Below are 15,154 nucleotides of genomic sequence, written 5' to 3' on the forward strand. Positions count from 1 at the left end.
GACTGTTGTTCAACTAAAAAGCAGTTTTGTGGTTATTTACGCATAATTTAACTATTATTACTTAACTATTGATTTTGAATGGCCAACAATTTCCCTTTCAATATAAAACTCATTACTAAAAAGTTTAAAACTTCTCCATTTTGACGCATCGGCGAACTCCCATGCGCATTGGAAATGTACAAAACTATTGATTTTCAGCGGCCAACAATTTCTCCTTCAATATAAAACTCATTACCAAAAAGCTGAAAACATTTCCATTTTGACGCATCGGCGGACCCCCCTGCGCATTGTAAATGTTCAAAACTATTGATTTTCAACGGTCAACAATTTTCCCTTCAATGTAAAACTCATTACTGAAAACTTGAAAACATTTCCATTTTGACGCATCGGCGGACCCCCCTGGGCATTGTAAATGTTCAAAACTATTGATTTTCAATGGCCAACGAATTTCCCTTCAATATAAAACTCATTACTAAAAAGTTTAAAACATTTCCATTTTCACGCATCGGCAGACCCCCTGCGCATTGTAAATGTACAAAACTACTGATTTTCAACGGCCAACAACTTCTCCTTCAATATAAAACTCATTACTAAAAAGTTGAAAATATTTTCATTTTGACGCATCAGCGAATTGTAAATATACAAAACTATAGATTTTCAATGGCCAACAACTTTCCTTTCAACGATACTATGTGACCGCTAACATTTTGCTTGCAGTCCTTTCATACAGCAAGCGAAAAACGAACTGCCGCACATTCCAATCTTGCAAATATGAGCCATGAATGTCGTTCACTACATTCATTTTGAGCCGCTGCTATGAAATTTATTTGCAACAGTTCCAACGCAACGGATGATGCAAGCAAAACACACGGGGCATTCACATACATTTGCAACAGCCGGCGAACGAAACCCAACTACGGCAGCAAGCCGAATAACCGAACTTTCACGAACATGTAACAGGCACGATCAGCAGCACGAACGTTTTTGCTTTTCTCTCGTCCGTTTACATGCACAGCAGCCGAAGTCAAACTATCATCGGTGCTGTCGTATTGGTTTTTTCCCGAACTTTCGCATTAAAATTCGAAATGACTTCTTCCAGCCTTGGTGGTGGGAAACAAAACTGCTGTGTGGCGGCATTCACGCACACCAAAGAGATTACATTCATTGAACGACATTCATACGTACACCAACCATGAAATTCGTCTATGACTTTCCTGCTCGGGCATCAGCGTGAAAGTTTGTAAGCTTATGACGTTCATAAAAAAAGTCACGTTTCCAGCCCTGGATGGAACTTCTAAATAATTTTCAATTTGGCAAGCCTCTATCATTGTTTGGAAATAAGCCAAAGATGTTTTTAAATATGTGTTATCAATTCAACACAAAACCATTGGTTTCAAACGATCATTAGTTTCAAAATCATCAAATATCAACATGCAAATTCGACATAGAAAATGTTTTTCCATTATTTGGCGTATAAAGATAAAATAGCATCGCGGTTTGTTTCAGTCTCGTAAAATAATAAAATATCATAGATCTCCCAAGAGAATCGAAAATCATCAAGTTTCAATGGAGAAATTTATTTGAAATCATTTTCAACTATTTCTACATTCAGAATTACTCACAAACAGTTGTGCTAAAAGCTTTCGATATTTCGAGCTTTCGTAGCACGCCATCTGCATCAACCCAAGGATAACTTTTAGTAGGGTGGATGTACCAATAGTCGCATGCTTAAGGAAAACTTTTGATAAAAAATCGATTAATAGACCTATGGGCAATGTAATTACATTAAACGAAAGCTTTCAGTCCCTACTTCATAGGAAAAATATAAAGATGGCTTAGTAACCAATTTATGTATTCAAAACCGCTTGTACCACTATAGGAACACATGTACCAATAGTGGTGCAATCGCTAATTTCGGTTCCTATTGTTGCAAATCCCATTGCTTTCTTATGGGACTTGCAACTATAGGTACACTACATCAACTATAGGTGCAAGGGAGCTCAAAATTCTAAGAAAATAATTTTTTTCAATAGTTATTTGAGCAAATTTCAAGGATAACAGTTTTATTGTCGCATAATTTTAGTGCGATGAATCGATAAAAAAATATTTGTTGATGGTTGGTATCTTAGTTAGGCGTATAACCCACTACTGCAACTATTGGTACACCTCAACTATAGGAGCACCCACCCTACACTTGTTTTTCTTTTCGTATCTTTCCACGCTGTTTCGCGTGCGACGGTACACTGCGTATCGCGAAGAAAATTGAAAAACACTGTTATGAAGTTTTCCAAAACGAGTTTTTCTTTGTACCATCAGATTCCTTGGTTTCTAACGAATCCGTACATATGCAACACTTGGGTAGTTTTGTAGGAAATATCGAAGAAACAGCAGGTTAAAAATATTGCTCCACTTTTGCGCACCTATACATACAAATTTTACTTTAGTTGTGTCTGTGCGGGTGGAAAAACTGCTTCTAGTAAAATGGAAATTTTTCAATGAAAAGCGGAAAATATGGAAAATCGGAGAAAATCACGTCCTAGAAAAATTGTTTAGCTATGTTGTATTGGAAAAATCAAAATTTTAAACACATGATTGCAAAAACTGTGTGCTTTTTCAACCGGAAAAAGCACACAGTTTTCCGAGTTGGAAAATTTTGAATTTTCCATTTCGGCCAATTCATATTAAAAACAATTATCTAGGTCGTGATTTTTTTCTTTTTTCCATATTTTGTCATCTTCTTTGAAAATAAAATAAAAAACCGCAAAAAACACGAAAAATGGCGGATTGCCCGACGGGGGCCTTAATATAAAACTCATTACCAAAAAGTTGAAAAAAAAATCAATTTTGACGCTTCGGCGGACCCTCCCAGTACATTGTAAATGTCCAAAACTATTGATTTTGAATGGCCACCAAGTTCTCTTTCAATACAAAACTCATTACTAAATAGTTGGAAAAATTAAATTTTGACGCATCGACGTACCGCCCCAGTACATTGTAAATGTCCAAAACTATTGATTTGGAATGGCCAACAACAAAATTTCAATTTTGACACATTGAAGCACCGCCCCAGTACATTGTAAATGTCCAAAGCTATTGATTTTGAATGGCCAACAACTTCTCCTTTAATATAAAATTCATATCCAAAAAGTTGAAAAAAATCCATTTTGGCGCATCGGCGGACCCTCTGTACATTGTAAATGTCCAAAACTATTGATTTTTAACAGCCAACAACTTCTCCTTCAATATAAAACTCATTAGGAACAAGTTGAAAAAAATTTAACCCTACATTATAAATGTTCAAAACTATTGATTTTGAATGGCCAACGAGTTCGCCTTCAATATAAAACTTACTACTAAAAAGTTGAAAAAAATTCAATTTTGACACATCGGCGGGCCCTCCCAGTACATTGTAAATGTCCAAAACCTTGCACCTGGGTTGTCGTGTTGATTTTTTACCGAACTTTCGCATATAAATGCAATTCGAAATGACTTCTTCTAGTTCTGGTGACCGGAAGCAAAACTGCTGTGTAGCGGGCATTCATGCACACCAAAGATATTACATTCATTGAACGACATTCATACGCACACCAACCATGAAATTCGTCTACGACTTTCCTGCTCGGACAGCAGCGTGAAAGTTTGTAAGCTGATGAAGTTCACAAAAAATGTCAAGTTTTCAGCCTTGTAAATGACACATGTTAGTGAGTGACATAACCTCACTAATATGTATAAGCTGTTTTGATTTTCTAATTCGTTCTTTATGCTTTTTTTTTCCAGGTGTGGTTCAAAAATAGACGAGCTAAGTGGCGGAAACAGAGGCGTGAAGAACAAGAACAATTTGCAAACTTTGAAAATAGCAATAAAATTCGCAAGTTTACCAAAGTTCCTACAAGCATACTTGAGAAATATAGTCCATACAAATCGGAAATGCAACGGAAGGATATATTGGAAAATCAAACCTACGACGTTAGCTACAGTGACGATATCTCTGACGTCGAGGTTGTGTGATACGCAGCGCAGGGGTTGTTTGTGTCAAAATTGGAAATACCACTGATAACAGATGTTTGGGCTAGGACAAAATTTCTTCTTGTTTTCTATACGTGTTTGACAGCTGCACTCTAACTGCATTGTATCGATCACTGCGCCATCTACAAACGTTTGCCAAACGAGGTTCAGACGTCTGATTTATTCGGAATCTCAGTAGCAGGTATTAACACACGATTCAAATCGAGCCTAAACATCTGTTATCTGTGGAAATACTAACTTTTTCTAATGAATTTTTAAAACAATTTTCAAATATTCACGCAATTTCATAAATCTGTATTTTTATTTTGTATTCTTATAATTGTCAATAAAACAATGTCTAAAAAAATCAACAAACGTGTATTATTATTTGTGATCATTTTTTCTAAAAATTAAATTATTTTCATTCTTTCTCATCGAATGATTATTTCAATTATTACCGTACGCAACATTTTTGCCTTTCTCATATAGAAAGGTTATGCAATCACTCTGAAAACCGTCAACCTAATCCCGGCCCGGAGGGCCGAGTGTCATATCCCATTCGACTCAGTTCGTCGAGATCGGAAAAAGTCTGTATGTGTGTGTGTATGTGTGTATGTATGTGTGTGTGTATGTGTGTGTATGTGTGTGTGTATGTATGTGCGTATGTGTCAAATAATGTCACTCATTTTTCTCAGAGATGGCTGGACCGATTTGCCCAAACTTGGTCTCAAATGAAAGGTGCAACCTTCCCATCGGCTGCTATTGAATTTTGGATCGATCGGAATTCTGGTTCCGGAATTACGGGTTTAAGAGTGCGGCCGCACAGAAGTTTCCCATAAAAACTATAGGCAAAATTAAAAATAGAATTTTTATTTTTGATGCTAAATGTATTCAAGGTGCATAAAACGTCGAGATTTGATGCAAACACGAAAAAAAATTTGACGAAGATTCAATTTTTTGGATTTTGCACATTTTTGCCTTTCTCATATAGAAAGGTTATGCAATCACTCTGAAAAACGTCAACCTAATCCCGGCCCGGAGGGCCGAGTGTCATATCCCATTCGACTCAGTTCGTCGAGATCGGAAAAAGTCTGTATGTGTGTGTGTATGTGTGTATGTATGTGTTTTTTTTTTTTTTTTTTTTTTTTTACAATGGAGAAGACCTTTATGTCCTAGCCCAGTACACGTGCTAACGGTAGGGTCCAATCTACCACACGGGGTGCACTGGGGGCGTGTCGGACTCGAATGGTGACCAGCCATTAATACCGACTAAACTCCATTGGGCTCCGCCATCATTCCTCCCAGGAACTACCTCTCGGTATTACTTCTGGGGGGATGGCTGTACTGAATGTACTCATTCACTCTCACTCACGCGATCATACATCCTGTATGAGGCTTACTTGGGTGCTCTCTAAATCACACTTTGATTCACTCTCAAACACTCCCACATGAGGCTGACTTTTGTGCTCACCTTTTACGTTCCATGCGAGGCTGACTTGTGTGCTCACCTTACTCATTCCTTGCTAGGCTTACTTTTGTGCTCGCCCTACCCATACATGTGAGGCTGACTTGGGTGCTCACCCTATCACCTGATTCACTCTCAATCGTGCCACTCTGTTGTACCTTTGTCACTCCCTCTGGCATCCCATGTGGGACATTTTTCTTAGGCCCCACTTCTGACATACCATGCGAGGCTGACTTTTGTGCTCACCTTTTTCATTCCTTGCTTGCTACCAACCTGTGAGGCTGACTTTTATGCTCACCCTTAACATGCAGTGTGAGACTGACTTGGATGCTCACCCTTTCACTCCTCTGCCACGCCATGAGGCATCGATAGCTTAGTTCCAACATACTACGCTACGACCCTCCCGTCTTGGCATGAGGCAGTCCACTTATACGCCTATACACTCACTCTTCTGTCTTGCTTCGGGGTGGCTGGGTTTACCCCTTACGCGGTTGCCATTCGCTGCGCCAACCTACCTCGGCATGAACAGACCATTCACTCTCTTGTTTTGCGCTTGGCCTTTTTCGCTCCAACTAACCAATCACTAGTTAGCCGTGCCCGCCGTCTGTTGCTCGGTTCGCCAGATTACCTGTAGCCTACTGGCAATCTGGATGGTAGCAGCCGAGACTGCGTTCCACTTCTCCACCGTTTGACACATCCGCTGAATAAGGGTATCCGGGGTTGTGTCCCAGCCACAGACGTCAAGCATTGCTCTTCTTTCGACGTCGAACCGATGACATACGAACAGTATGTGTTCGGCAGTTTCGTCTACACCTGGGCAGTCCGGGCAGACTGGGACCTCCGCGTGTCCGAACCTGTGGAGGTACTGACGGAAACAGCCATGGCCTGACAGGAATTGTGTCAGGTGGAAGTGAACTTCCCCATGGGGTCTTCCCACCCAGCTCGATATGCTAGGTATCAGCCGGTGGGTCCACCTACCTTTCGAGGAGTTGTCCCACTCACGCTGCCATCTGGCGACCGAGGTCACCCTGGTGCGCTCGCGGGCTCCCCTATTTCCACGTAGCTCAAAGCACTCCTCATATTCCCGAATGACCAGCCCGACTGGCATCATGCTCGCTATCACGCAGGATGCATCGTGTGATACCGTGCGGTAGGCAGATATCACTCTGAGGCACATCACGCGGTAGGTGCTCTCCAGTTTCTGTAGGTAACTGGTTACCCTCAGTGCTCTTGACCATGACGGGCCGCCGTACCTGAGGATAGATACGGCAACGCCTGCCAGTAACCTACGTCTACTGGCGCACACCTTTGAGCTGTTGGACATCATTCTCGATAGTGCCGCAACAGCAGTCGACGCTCTCTTGCACGTATAGTCGACATGGCTGCCGAAGGTCAGCTTGTCGTCTATAATGACTCCGAGAGACTTCAGACTTCGCTGTGAAGTGATCGCGACTTCTCCCACATGGATAACTGCATGTTGTGCCGACTTGCGGTTGTTGACGATAACTACCTCCGTCTTATGATGAGCGAGCTCCAGGCCTCTCGCGCTCATCCATTCCTCCACCGTGCTAATCGCGTGTTCTGCGGTTAGTTCTACCTCAGGAATTGACTCCCCGTAGACCTCCAAGGTTACGTCGTCGGCAAAGCCGACGATCTTGACCCCAGGAGGGAACTTCAGTCTCAGAACCCCGTCATACATGAGGTTCCATAGCACCGGGCCTAGGATCGAGCCCTGCGGGACTCCGGCGGTAATCGGAACCCTTTTCTGACCGGCATCGGTCTCGTATAGCAGTACGCGGTTTTGGAAGTAACTTTCCAGGATCCGGTACAGACCCACCGGTAGGCTAAGCCGGTGTAACGAGAGCGCGATGGCATCCCAGCTTGCGCTGTTGAATGCGTTCTTCACGTCAAGTGTCACTAACGCACAGTATCGAATACCTCGCCTTTTTCGTTGGATCGCTATCTCGGCAGTATTTATCACTGAGTTGAGAGCGTCCACTGTGGACTTACCCTTCCGAAAGCCAAACTGGTTGCTTGACAGACCGTCCGTACCTTCCGCGTACGGGGTGAGCCTGTTGAGGATGATCCTCTCAAGCAGTTTGCCAGTCGTGTCTATCAGACAGATTGGTCTGTACGCCGATGGGTCGCCTGGCGGCTTCCCGGGCTTCGGCAACAGCACCAGTTTCTGCCTTTTCCATCTATCGGGGAAACGGCACTCGTCAAGGCATCTCTGCATAGCTAGCCTGAACATGTTCGGGTTCGCTATGATCGCTGCCTTGAGAGCGTTGTTCGGGACTCCATCCGGCCCTGGAGCTTTGTTCATTGCTAGGGATTTAGCCACTGCGAGTAGTTCTTCGTTCGTCACTGGAGCCACCATTTCGACCGTGCCCGCACTGTCTCGTAGTGCAGGTGGCCAGGGGCTTGTGGCTCGAGACGGGAAGAGTACTTCGATAATCGTTGCCAACCGGTCCGGAGACCGTTCTGGGGGTGAGGAGCCCCCTTTGGTCTTGGCCATCACAATCCGGTAGGCGTCACCCCACGGATTCGCGTTGGCACTCTCACACAGGTTGTCGAAACACGCTCTCTTGCTGCTTTTAATAGCCTTGTTAAGGGCTAATTTCGCAGCTCGAAACACTTCACGGCGGTTCTCTCTTGCATCCTCGGTGCGAGCTCTTTGCATCCTACGTCTAGCTCTGAGACAGGCTGACCGTAGAGCTGCAATCTCGGCACTCCACCAGTATACCGGGCATCTACCGTTTCTTGGCAGTGTTTTTCTCGGCATAGTGGCGTCGCACGCGCGTGATAGAACAGCTACCAGCGCATCCCCGCTTAGACTGTCGGTGTTGGCCTCCAGTCCCAGGGCCGCGGTGAAAGCTTCGCTGTCGAAGTGATTGGACTTCCACCCGCGTACCTGACAGGGATCTCCCGCCCTCGGATGCTGCACACCATAGTTGATCTTAAAGCGGATTGCTAAATGATCACTATGGGTGTAGCCTTCGTCTACCCTCCATTCCATGCCTGGAGCCAGACTCGGGCTGGCAAAGGTCAAATCAATCCACGCCTCCACTCCGTTTCTACGGAATGTACTAGCGGAGCCATCATTAGCTAGCACAGTATCGAGTTTCGCAAACGCTTCCATTAGCGCTTGACCCCTGCTATTTGTACAGCGGCTGCCCCACTCCACTGCCCAAGCGTTGAAGTCTCCCGCTATTACTACCGGTTTCCGGCCCACGAGGTCCGACGAGAGCCTGTCGATCATCTGGTAGAACTGTTCTATTGGCCACCTTGGTGGGGCGTAGCAGCTGCAATAGAACACACCATTGATCTTGGCAATCGCCACACCCTCGGCGGAGGGGTGTATTACCTCTTGAACCGGGAACCTTCCCGTTGTACAGATTGCCACCATTCCAGACCCGTCCGACACCCAATTGCCGTTGCCGGCAGGGATGCTGTACGGGTCTGATAAGAGGGCGACATCTGTCCTCGACTCCGAGACCGACTGCCACAGCAGCTGTTGGGCTGCTGCACAATGGTTAAGATTTAGCTGTGTGACTCTCACGGCTTCTTCTTATTTAACTCGCCGAAGGGACACGAAGGTCCGCCCATAGCATGTTTATGGGCTTGCTTCTTAGAGGTGCAGATAAGGCACTTATATGCCTTAGTGCACCCCCGCTCTTTATGCCCCTCCTCGCCGCATCGACGACATAGCTTACTCCTGTCTAGGCCTTTGCATTCGTAAGCTTTATGGCCGGATTCTAGGCACCGATAGCACCTGTCCACTGAAGGCGGCTGGGGTATACTGATAGGGCATACCGACCAGCCGATCTTCAGCTTCCCTTTCTCGGTTACCTTTTTGGCATCCGCATTGAGTAGCCTGAGGTAGGCTACTTGGGTGCCAGAGGGTCCGTCCCTCAATCGCACAGAGGCCCGCTCGATTGTGACGCCGCAGTGCTCCTTGACGGCTGCGACGACGTCTTCTGCGGTCGCGAACTCGTCCAAGTGCTTGCACTGGAGAGTTGTTTCCGCTCCTAGCGACCTGATTTGGGCGCCCTCGCCAAGGACCTCTTGAGCCAAGGCCTTATATATTGCACTTGATTGTGCGCCTCGCTTCAGCACCAGGAGCATCTCTCCCGTGTTGGTGCGTCTTACGCTACGCACATCCTGCCCAAGGGCCGAGAGGCTTTCAGCCGCCTTCATCGATTTAAGGACATCGGCGTATTTGTCCTTGTCGGTTTTTAACCACAAGGCTTCGCCTCTGTCCTTGGCCTTCCTCGCAGGCCGCGGTACCTCCGGTTTCGGTGCCGGCTTTTTCTTGGTAACCAGCGTCCAGGGGTTTGAGCCCCCCTGCCCCGGTCGTGCCGGGTTGCTGGTACCGTCGCTCTCCACAGCGAGGTCACTCTCGCCCTCGCTTACCTCACCCAGGCGGCGTTTGACCTTGACGGTTGCACGCCGAGTGGTGTCGGTTTTGGCACCCTCTCCTGGCGACTTCCTAGGGCGCTTCGCATTCGATGCCGTCTTGCGATTGCCCTTTCCCTTTCCCTTCGAGGGGAACTCGGTCGCCGCTCCGATCGACGTGGCTGCTCCATAGAAGGTAAAGGCCACTGTCTGTGAACCTCTATTAACCTTCTCTCTTTCCTCCCTATTGGAGGCCACTGTCTGGGTTTCTCTGTCGGGCCTCTCCCGACATTCCACCCTCTCAACATATGCCTGCTGTTCCTGTCTTGCGACACGAACAGCTTTCCGGAGCTCCAGAAGGCTCAACTTCAACTCCTTGGCTATGTTCTGCTTTGCGCTAGCGAAGTCGATTATAGCATCGAGTTGCTTCGCTACTTTGCGCATCGCAGCTATTGGCCCCTCCGATGCATTGGTAGGGGTATTGCCTACCGCTGCTGGGGGGTCACTGGTGCTTTCGAGTACAGCACTCATCGTTCCACTACTCTCCCCACGGGGGGGAGACCTCGCCAAACCACCTCTTGCGAAGGGGTTTGGCACCTCCGTCTGTTTATTTTTATTTTTGTTTTGCTCCATGAAAATTCCCACGAGTAGCGCGAGAAATATATGTCCGCCACGCCAGAGCTCCGCATTAGCGTGGTAAGGGACGCTTACTGTGGGGGTTGCCCAGGTACCCCACAGGCTCCGTTAACGATCGAGCATCTTTTTCACCCCCTCGATCACTCATCCCTCGGCACGGGTCGCTTCACGCCTTGGAATTGGGGTTATGCCCTACCTTGCTTTACGTGGTGATCTCGGCCCGGATCATCACAACCATCCTCCTTTACCAGGGCTTTGGACCTGTAGCTCTGGATCTCAATAGTTCCATGTACGTATGTTATTACAGACATGCTACTATTGGGATCCGTCATTCGCTAGCGGAGTTTGTGTATGTATGTGTGTGTATGTGTGTGTGTATGTGTGTGTATGTGTGTATGTGTGTGTATGTATGTGCGTATGTGTCAAATAATGTCACTCATTTTTCTCAGAGATGGCTGGACTTAGTCTCAAATGAAAGGTGCAACCTTCGCATCGGCTGCTATTGAATTTTGGATCGATCGGAATTCTGGTTCCGGAATTACGGGTTTCAGAGTGCGGCCACACAGAAATTTCTCATAAAAACTATAGGAAAAATTAAAAATAGAATTTTTATTTTTGATGCTAAATGTATTCAAGGTGCATAGAACGTCGAGATTTGATGCAAACACGAGAAAAATTTGACGAAGATTCACTTTTTTGGATTTTGCACATTTTTGCCTTTCTCATATAGAAAGGTTATGCAATCACTCTGAAAAACGTCAACCTAATCCCGGCCCGGAGGGCCGAGTGTCATATCCCATTCGACTCAGTTCGTCGAGATCGGAAAAAGTCTGTATATGTGTGTGTATGTGTGTATGTATGTGTGTGTATGTGTGTGTATGTATGTGCGTATGTGTCAAATAATGTCACTCATTTTTCTCAGAGATGGCTGGACCGATTTGCCCAAACTTGGTCTCAAATGAAAGGTGCAACCTTCCCATCGGCTGCTATTGAATTTTGGATCGATCGGAATTCTGGTTCCGGAATTACGGGTTTAAGAGTGCGGCCGCACAGAAATTTCCCATAAAAACTATAGGAAAAATTAAAAATAGAATTTTTATTTTTGATGCTAAATGTATTCAAGGTGCATAAAACGTCGAGATTTGATGCAAACACGAAAAAAATTTGACGAAGATTCACTTTTTTGGATTTTGCACATTTTTGCCTTTCTCATATAGAAAGGTTATGCAATCACTCTGAAAAACGTCAACCTAATCCCGGCCCGGAGGGCCGAGTGTCATATCCCATTCGACTCAGTTCGTCGAGATCGGAAAAAGTCTGTATGTGTGTGTATGTGTGTATGTATGTGTGTATGTGTGTGTATGTGTGTGTATGTATGTGCGTATGTGTCAAATAATGTCACTCATTTTTCTCAGAGATGGCTGGACCGATTTGCCCAAACTTGGTCTCAAATGAAAGGTGCAACCTTCCCATCGACTGCTATTGAATTTTGGATCGATCGGAATTTTGGTTCCGGAATTACGGGTTTCAGAGTGCGGCCACACAGAAATTTCTCATAAAAACTATTGGAAAAATTAAAAATAGAATTTTTATTTTTGATGCTAAATGTATTCAAGGTGAATAAAACGTCGAGATTTGATGCAAACACGAAAAAAATTTGACGAAGATTCACTTTTTTGGATTTTGCACATTTTTGCCTTTCTCATATAGAAAGGTTATGCAATCACTCTGAAAAACGTCAACCTAATCCCGGCCAAATTTTTTTTCGACTCGCATAAGGTTTCTGGATTTTAACAGGGGCGTAGTTGATGGTTTACGGAGAGGGGTTACACCCCCCCCCCCCCCTCTACTGTTCACTCCCCTCCTTTAAAAATCTCCTTAAATCACCCCTCAGACCACCACCTCATATCCCTCCCTTTCAACCCCATCATCTTTAAACCACCACTATATTACAAAGCATACCAATTTAAGCTGGGGAGTCGTTCGTTCATGGGACTTTCGCCCTCCTCACATACCCATCCCCGCATGACAAAATGAGTTAGCAAGCAGATAACATTGATCTAATACTGATTAGGCTAATAGAGTATGATATTTTTTGTTTCAAGTGTTTCACCGTCGACACGTAGCTCATCAAGTTCGTGGCTGGCATGCCATTGTGTATAAGTGCAAAGTGTACTAAGAATATAATGGACATTTCCACAATTATGTTGAACATAAAAAGCCTCCGTGCCATAGTTTAGAGAAATGAGAAAGGCACAATTGCACCGCTAGGTGGATTAAAACAGGTTTTTTATACTAACACAACTGAGTCATTGATGCGGATTTAATTTCACAGCATCCAATATCTACAAAATACAATTTTCAACCATATCAGGACAATTTTATAGCTGATGTAAAGAAGAGTTGCTAAAAGCTCTATACCAAATCAAAACCAGCAGATCTTTATCTGTGGCGAGAGGCCGGAGGTGGGGGGGGGGGGGTGTTAACAGCCTCTTAGAACGGATCCTTTTTGGGTACCCGCGTTTTACCAGAAAATCAAACAGGAGTAAGTTCTGTTCGACAAAATGTGGTGTGTTCTGAGACCGCAACAAATGTTAGAAAATTGCGTTTTTCGTTTGTCCCGGTTTTTTGTAGGATACTAGGGGGTAAGATATGCAAGCGTTACTACTAGGGTTCGCAGTACCGACCCTTTTTGGCGAGAACCGGTACTACGGTACTGAAGCCCTCAGTACCGGTAAAGTACCGGCACTCGAATATTTTTTTAAAAAATTCGAAAAAAGCTTCAAACTGAAATTGAATGCTCAAACTGCTGATCTTATTCTCAGATGATTGATTTGCGCTGATCAAAAAACATGTTTATTGATTTTAATTGCTTCGGAATGGCAAGACTCATTTCACAGAAGATATTTTTCGTATAGAGCACCTTCTTTTATTTCGAAATCTAGGCCACTTTGAAATCAATAACTGCTAAGTGGTGCGACTTTCGTCGACTTGAACAGATGGTAAGTGTATGAAACCCTATTAACAACAGTAAATCAAAGCGAGAATGGCAGTAAATCCGAGCAGGTTAATCGCATTTCCTCTCTTGGTTTTCTGAAAATTGGTTTCGATCTTCATGTCATTTGCCTACTATTCTCTAATGCATATCAAGGCTCCTTGCTTTCCCGTAAACTATGGAGTTTTGCTGAATTTTCAGATCACCAATAATTAAAAATCGCCCCATTCGAAGCAGTTCACCAAGTCTAAAACTGTTAGCTACTAAATCGCTGTTCGTTCTTTTATAGATAAGGGAAAAATGGAAACCAATCAGAATGTCGCTAATAAAACATTAACTTACAGAATTGTCATGATGATGGCCCCACCTCATTCCCACACAAAGATAATGATAATTGTATAGTACCGAAAATACCGGTACTGGCTTTTGTTCAGTACCGGTATTGCGGTACCAAAAATGGGTCGGTATTCCCGGGATCGGATTGATAGAATCAGTTAGTGAGAAACGTGAGCCGAGTCAGTTGTGTAACAACGTAACGAGCCAATAAAACTGTTGTCTTACTGTGTCTATAAACTAGTATTCATAACTTCCAGAAATACCCTGAACCCTGCAACTGGAGACGAGGGTAAAGGTAGGAAATGTGTTGTATCAAAATATTGTAGCATAGACCTGAAAATTTAGCAATATGGATTTGACTTCAAAATTAGCTTGTATTGGATGATGTGCTGAGATTAATGGTATAATTCCAAATAATTAGAAATCGGGATGATTATTTATAAGCCATTATTTTTTTTATTGAAATGTGTATAGTTTGAACATTTCATAACCACCAACAGAAATCATTTGTTGCTGCTGTGAAACAACGGTTTTCATAGCAACACTGTAACAACTGTGAATCAACGATGAAAAAGGTTATGCTTTTATCTATGTATGTATAAACGAAATAAACAACGGTAGCCTGCGTTGCCCGTTTCCACAGCAATGCATGTTACATGTATGTATGCGATGGGTCGAATTATCTGGAGATGCACCCACTCGAGAAGAGAAAAAGAAAATATTTGAAAAAATGTCAAATGAACGTTTATGGTAGCAAGCCCTGTCTGGAACACTATTTGCAAAGGTGTGTGGCTACTAGGGTTCGTCGCGGTGCGGATGTGGGCGGTAGATGGAAAAAATAATAAAACCGCACCGCTTACCGCAACCGCACTTTATTTACCGCACCGCACCGATTTCAACAAGCAGATAATGTACTTGTGTTACTATGTTTTAATTGCCGCAAGGTTCTACTGTATCGATTTTGTTGGCTATTTTCGGCAAATTTGAGACTAAGAGAAACGAAAGCAATGAAATTGAAAGACGGATAGGTATTCTAGAGCGAAATAGTTATAAACATAGAACGGAAAACTAGAACTAGGCAGGCTCATATGGGCATGATCGAAAGGAAAATGTGAAGAATTTTTTGCCTTCTGCAGAGTAGGAGTTGGGCGTTCCACCCAAGTCTACCGCATGGTCTATGGTAGAACATAACTCATCATCATGTTTTACCGCCGACGCCGGCAAAAAATTTCTTCACAAATCCTCGCCTAGAACGACCATGCGATCATTCTTCTCCCTTTCTGCTAGCATCAAGCCGTGACGTATGCATTCAATCGACACCA

The 15,154-nt window shown here is 44.2% G+C and overlaps 1 protein-coding gene across 2 annotated transcripts in view; it reads left to right on the plus strand.

The window, feature by feature from the left end:
- Nucleotides 1-4,315, plus strand: part of LOC131678537 (homeobox protein goosecoid) — a 338,362-nt gene extending 334,047 nt beyond the window's left edge. For both annotated transcript variants that reach the window (XM_058958783.1, XM_058958835.1), the window contains one exon: nt 3,778-4,315. In XM_058958783.1, the coding sequence (XP_058814766.1) occupies nt 3,778-4,008 (231 nt within the window). In that variant the 3' untranslated portion in view covers nt 4,009-4,315. The remainder of the gene's footprint in view (nt 1-3,777) is intronic.
- The last annotated feature ends 10,839 nt before the right edge of the window (nt 4,316-15,154 follow it).

This window comes from Topomyia yanbarensis, chromosome 1 (genome assembly GCF_030247195.1).
Source record: "Topomyia yanbarensis strain Yona2022 chromosome 1, ASM3024719v1, whole genome shotgun sequence".
NCBI classification, from domain to species: domain Eukaryota; kingdom Metazoa; phylum Arthropoda; class Insecta; order Diptera; family Culicidae; genus Topomyia; species Topomyia yanbarensis.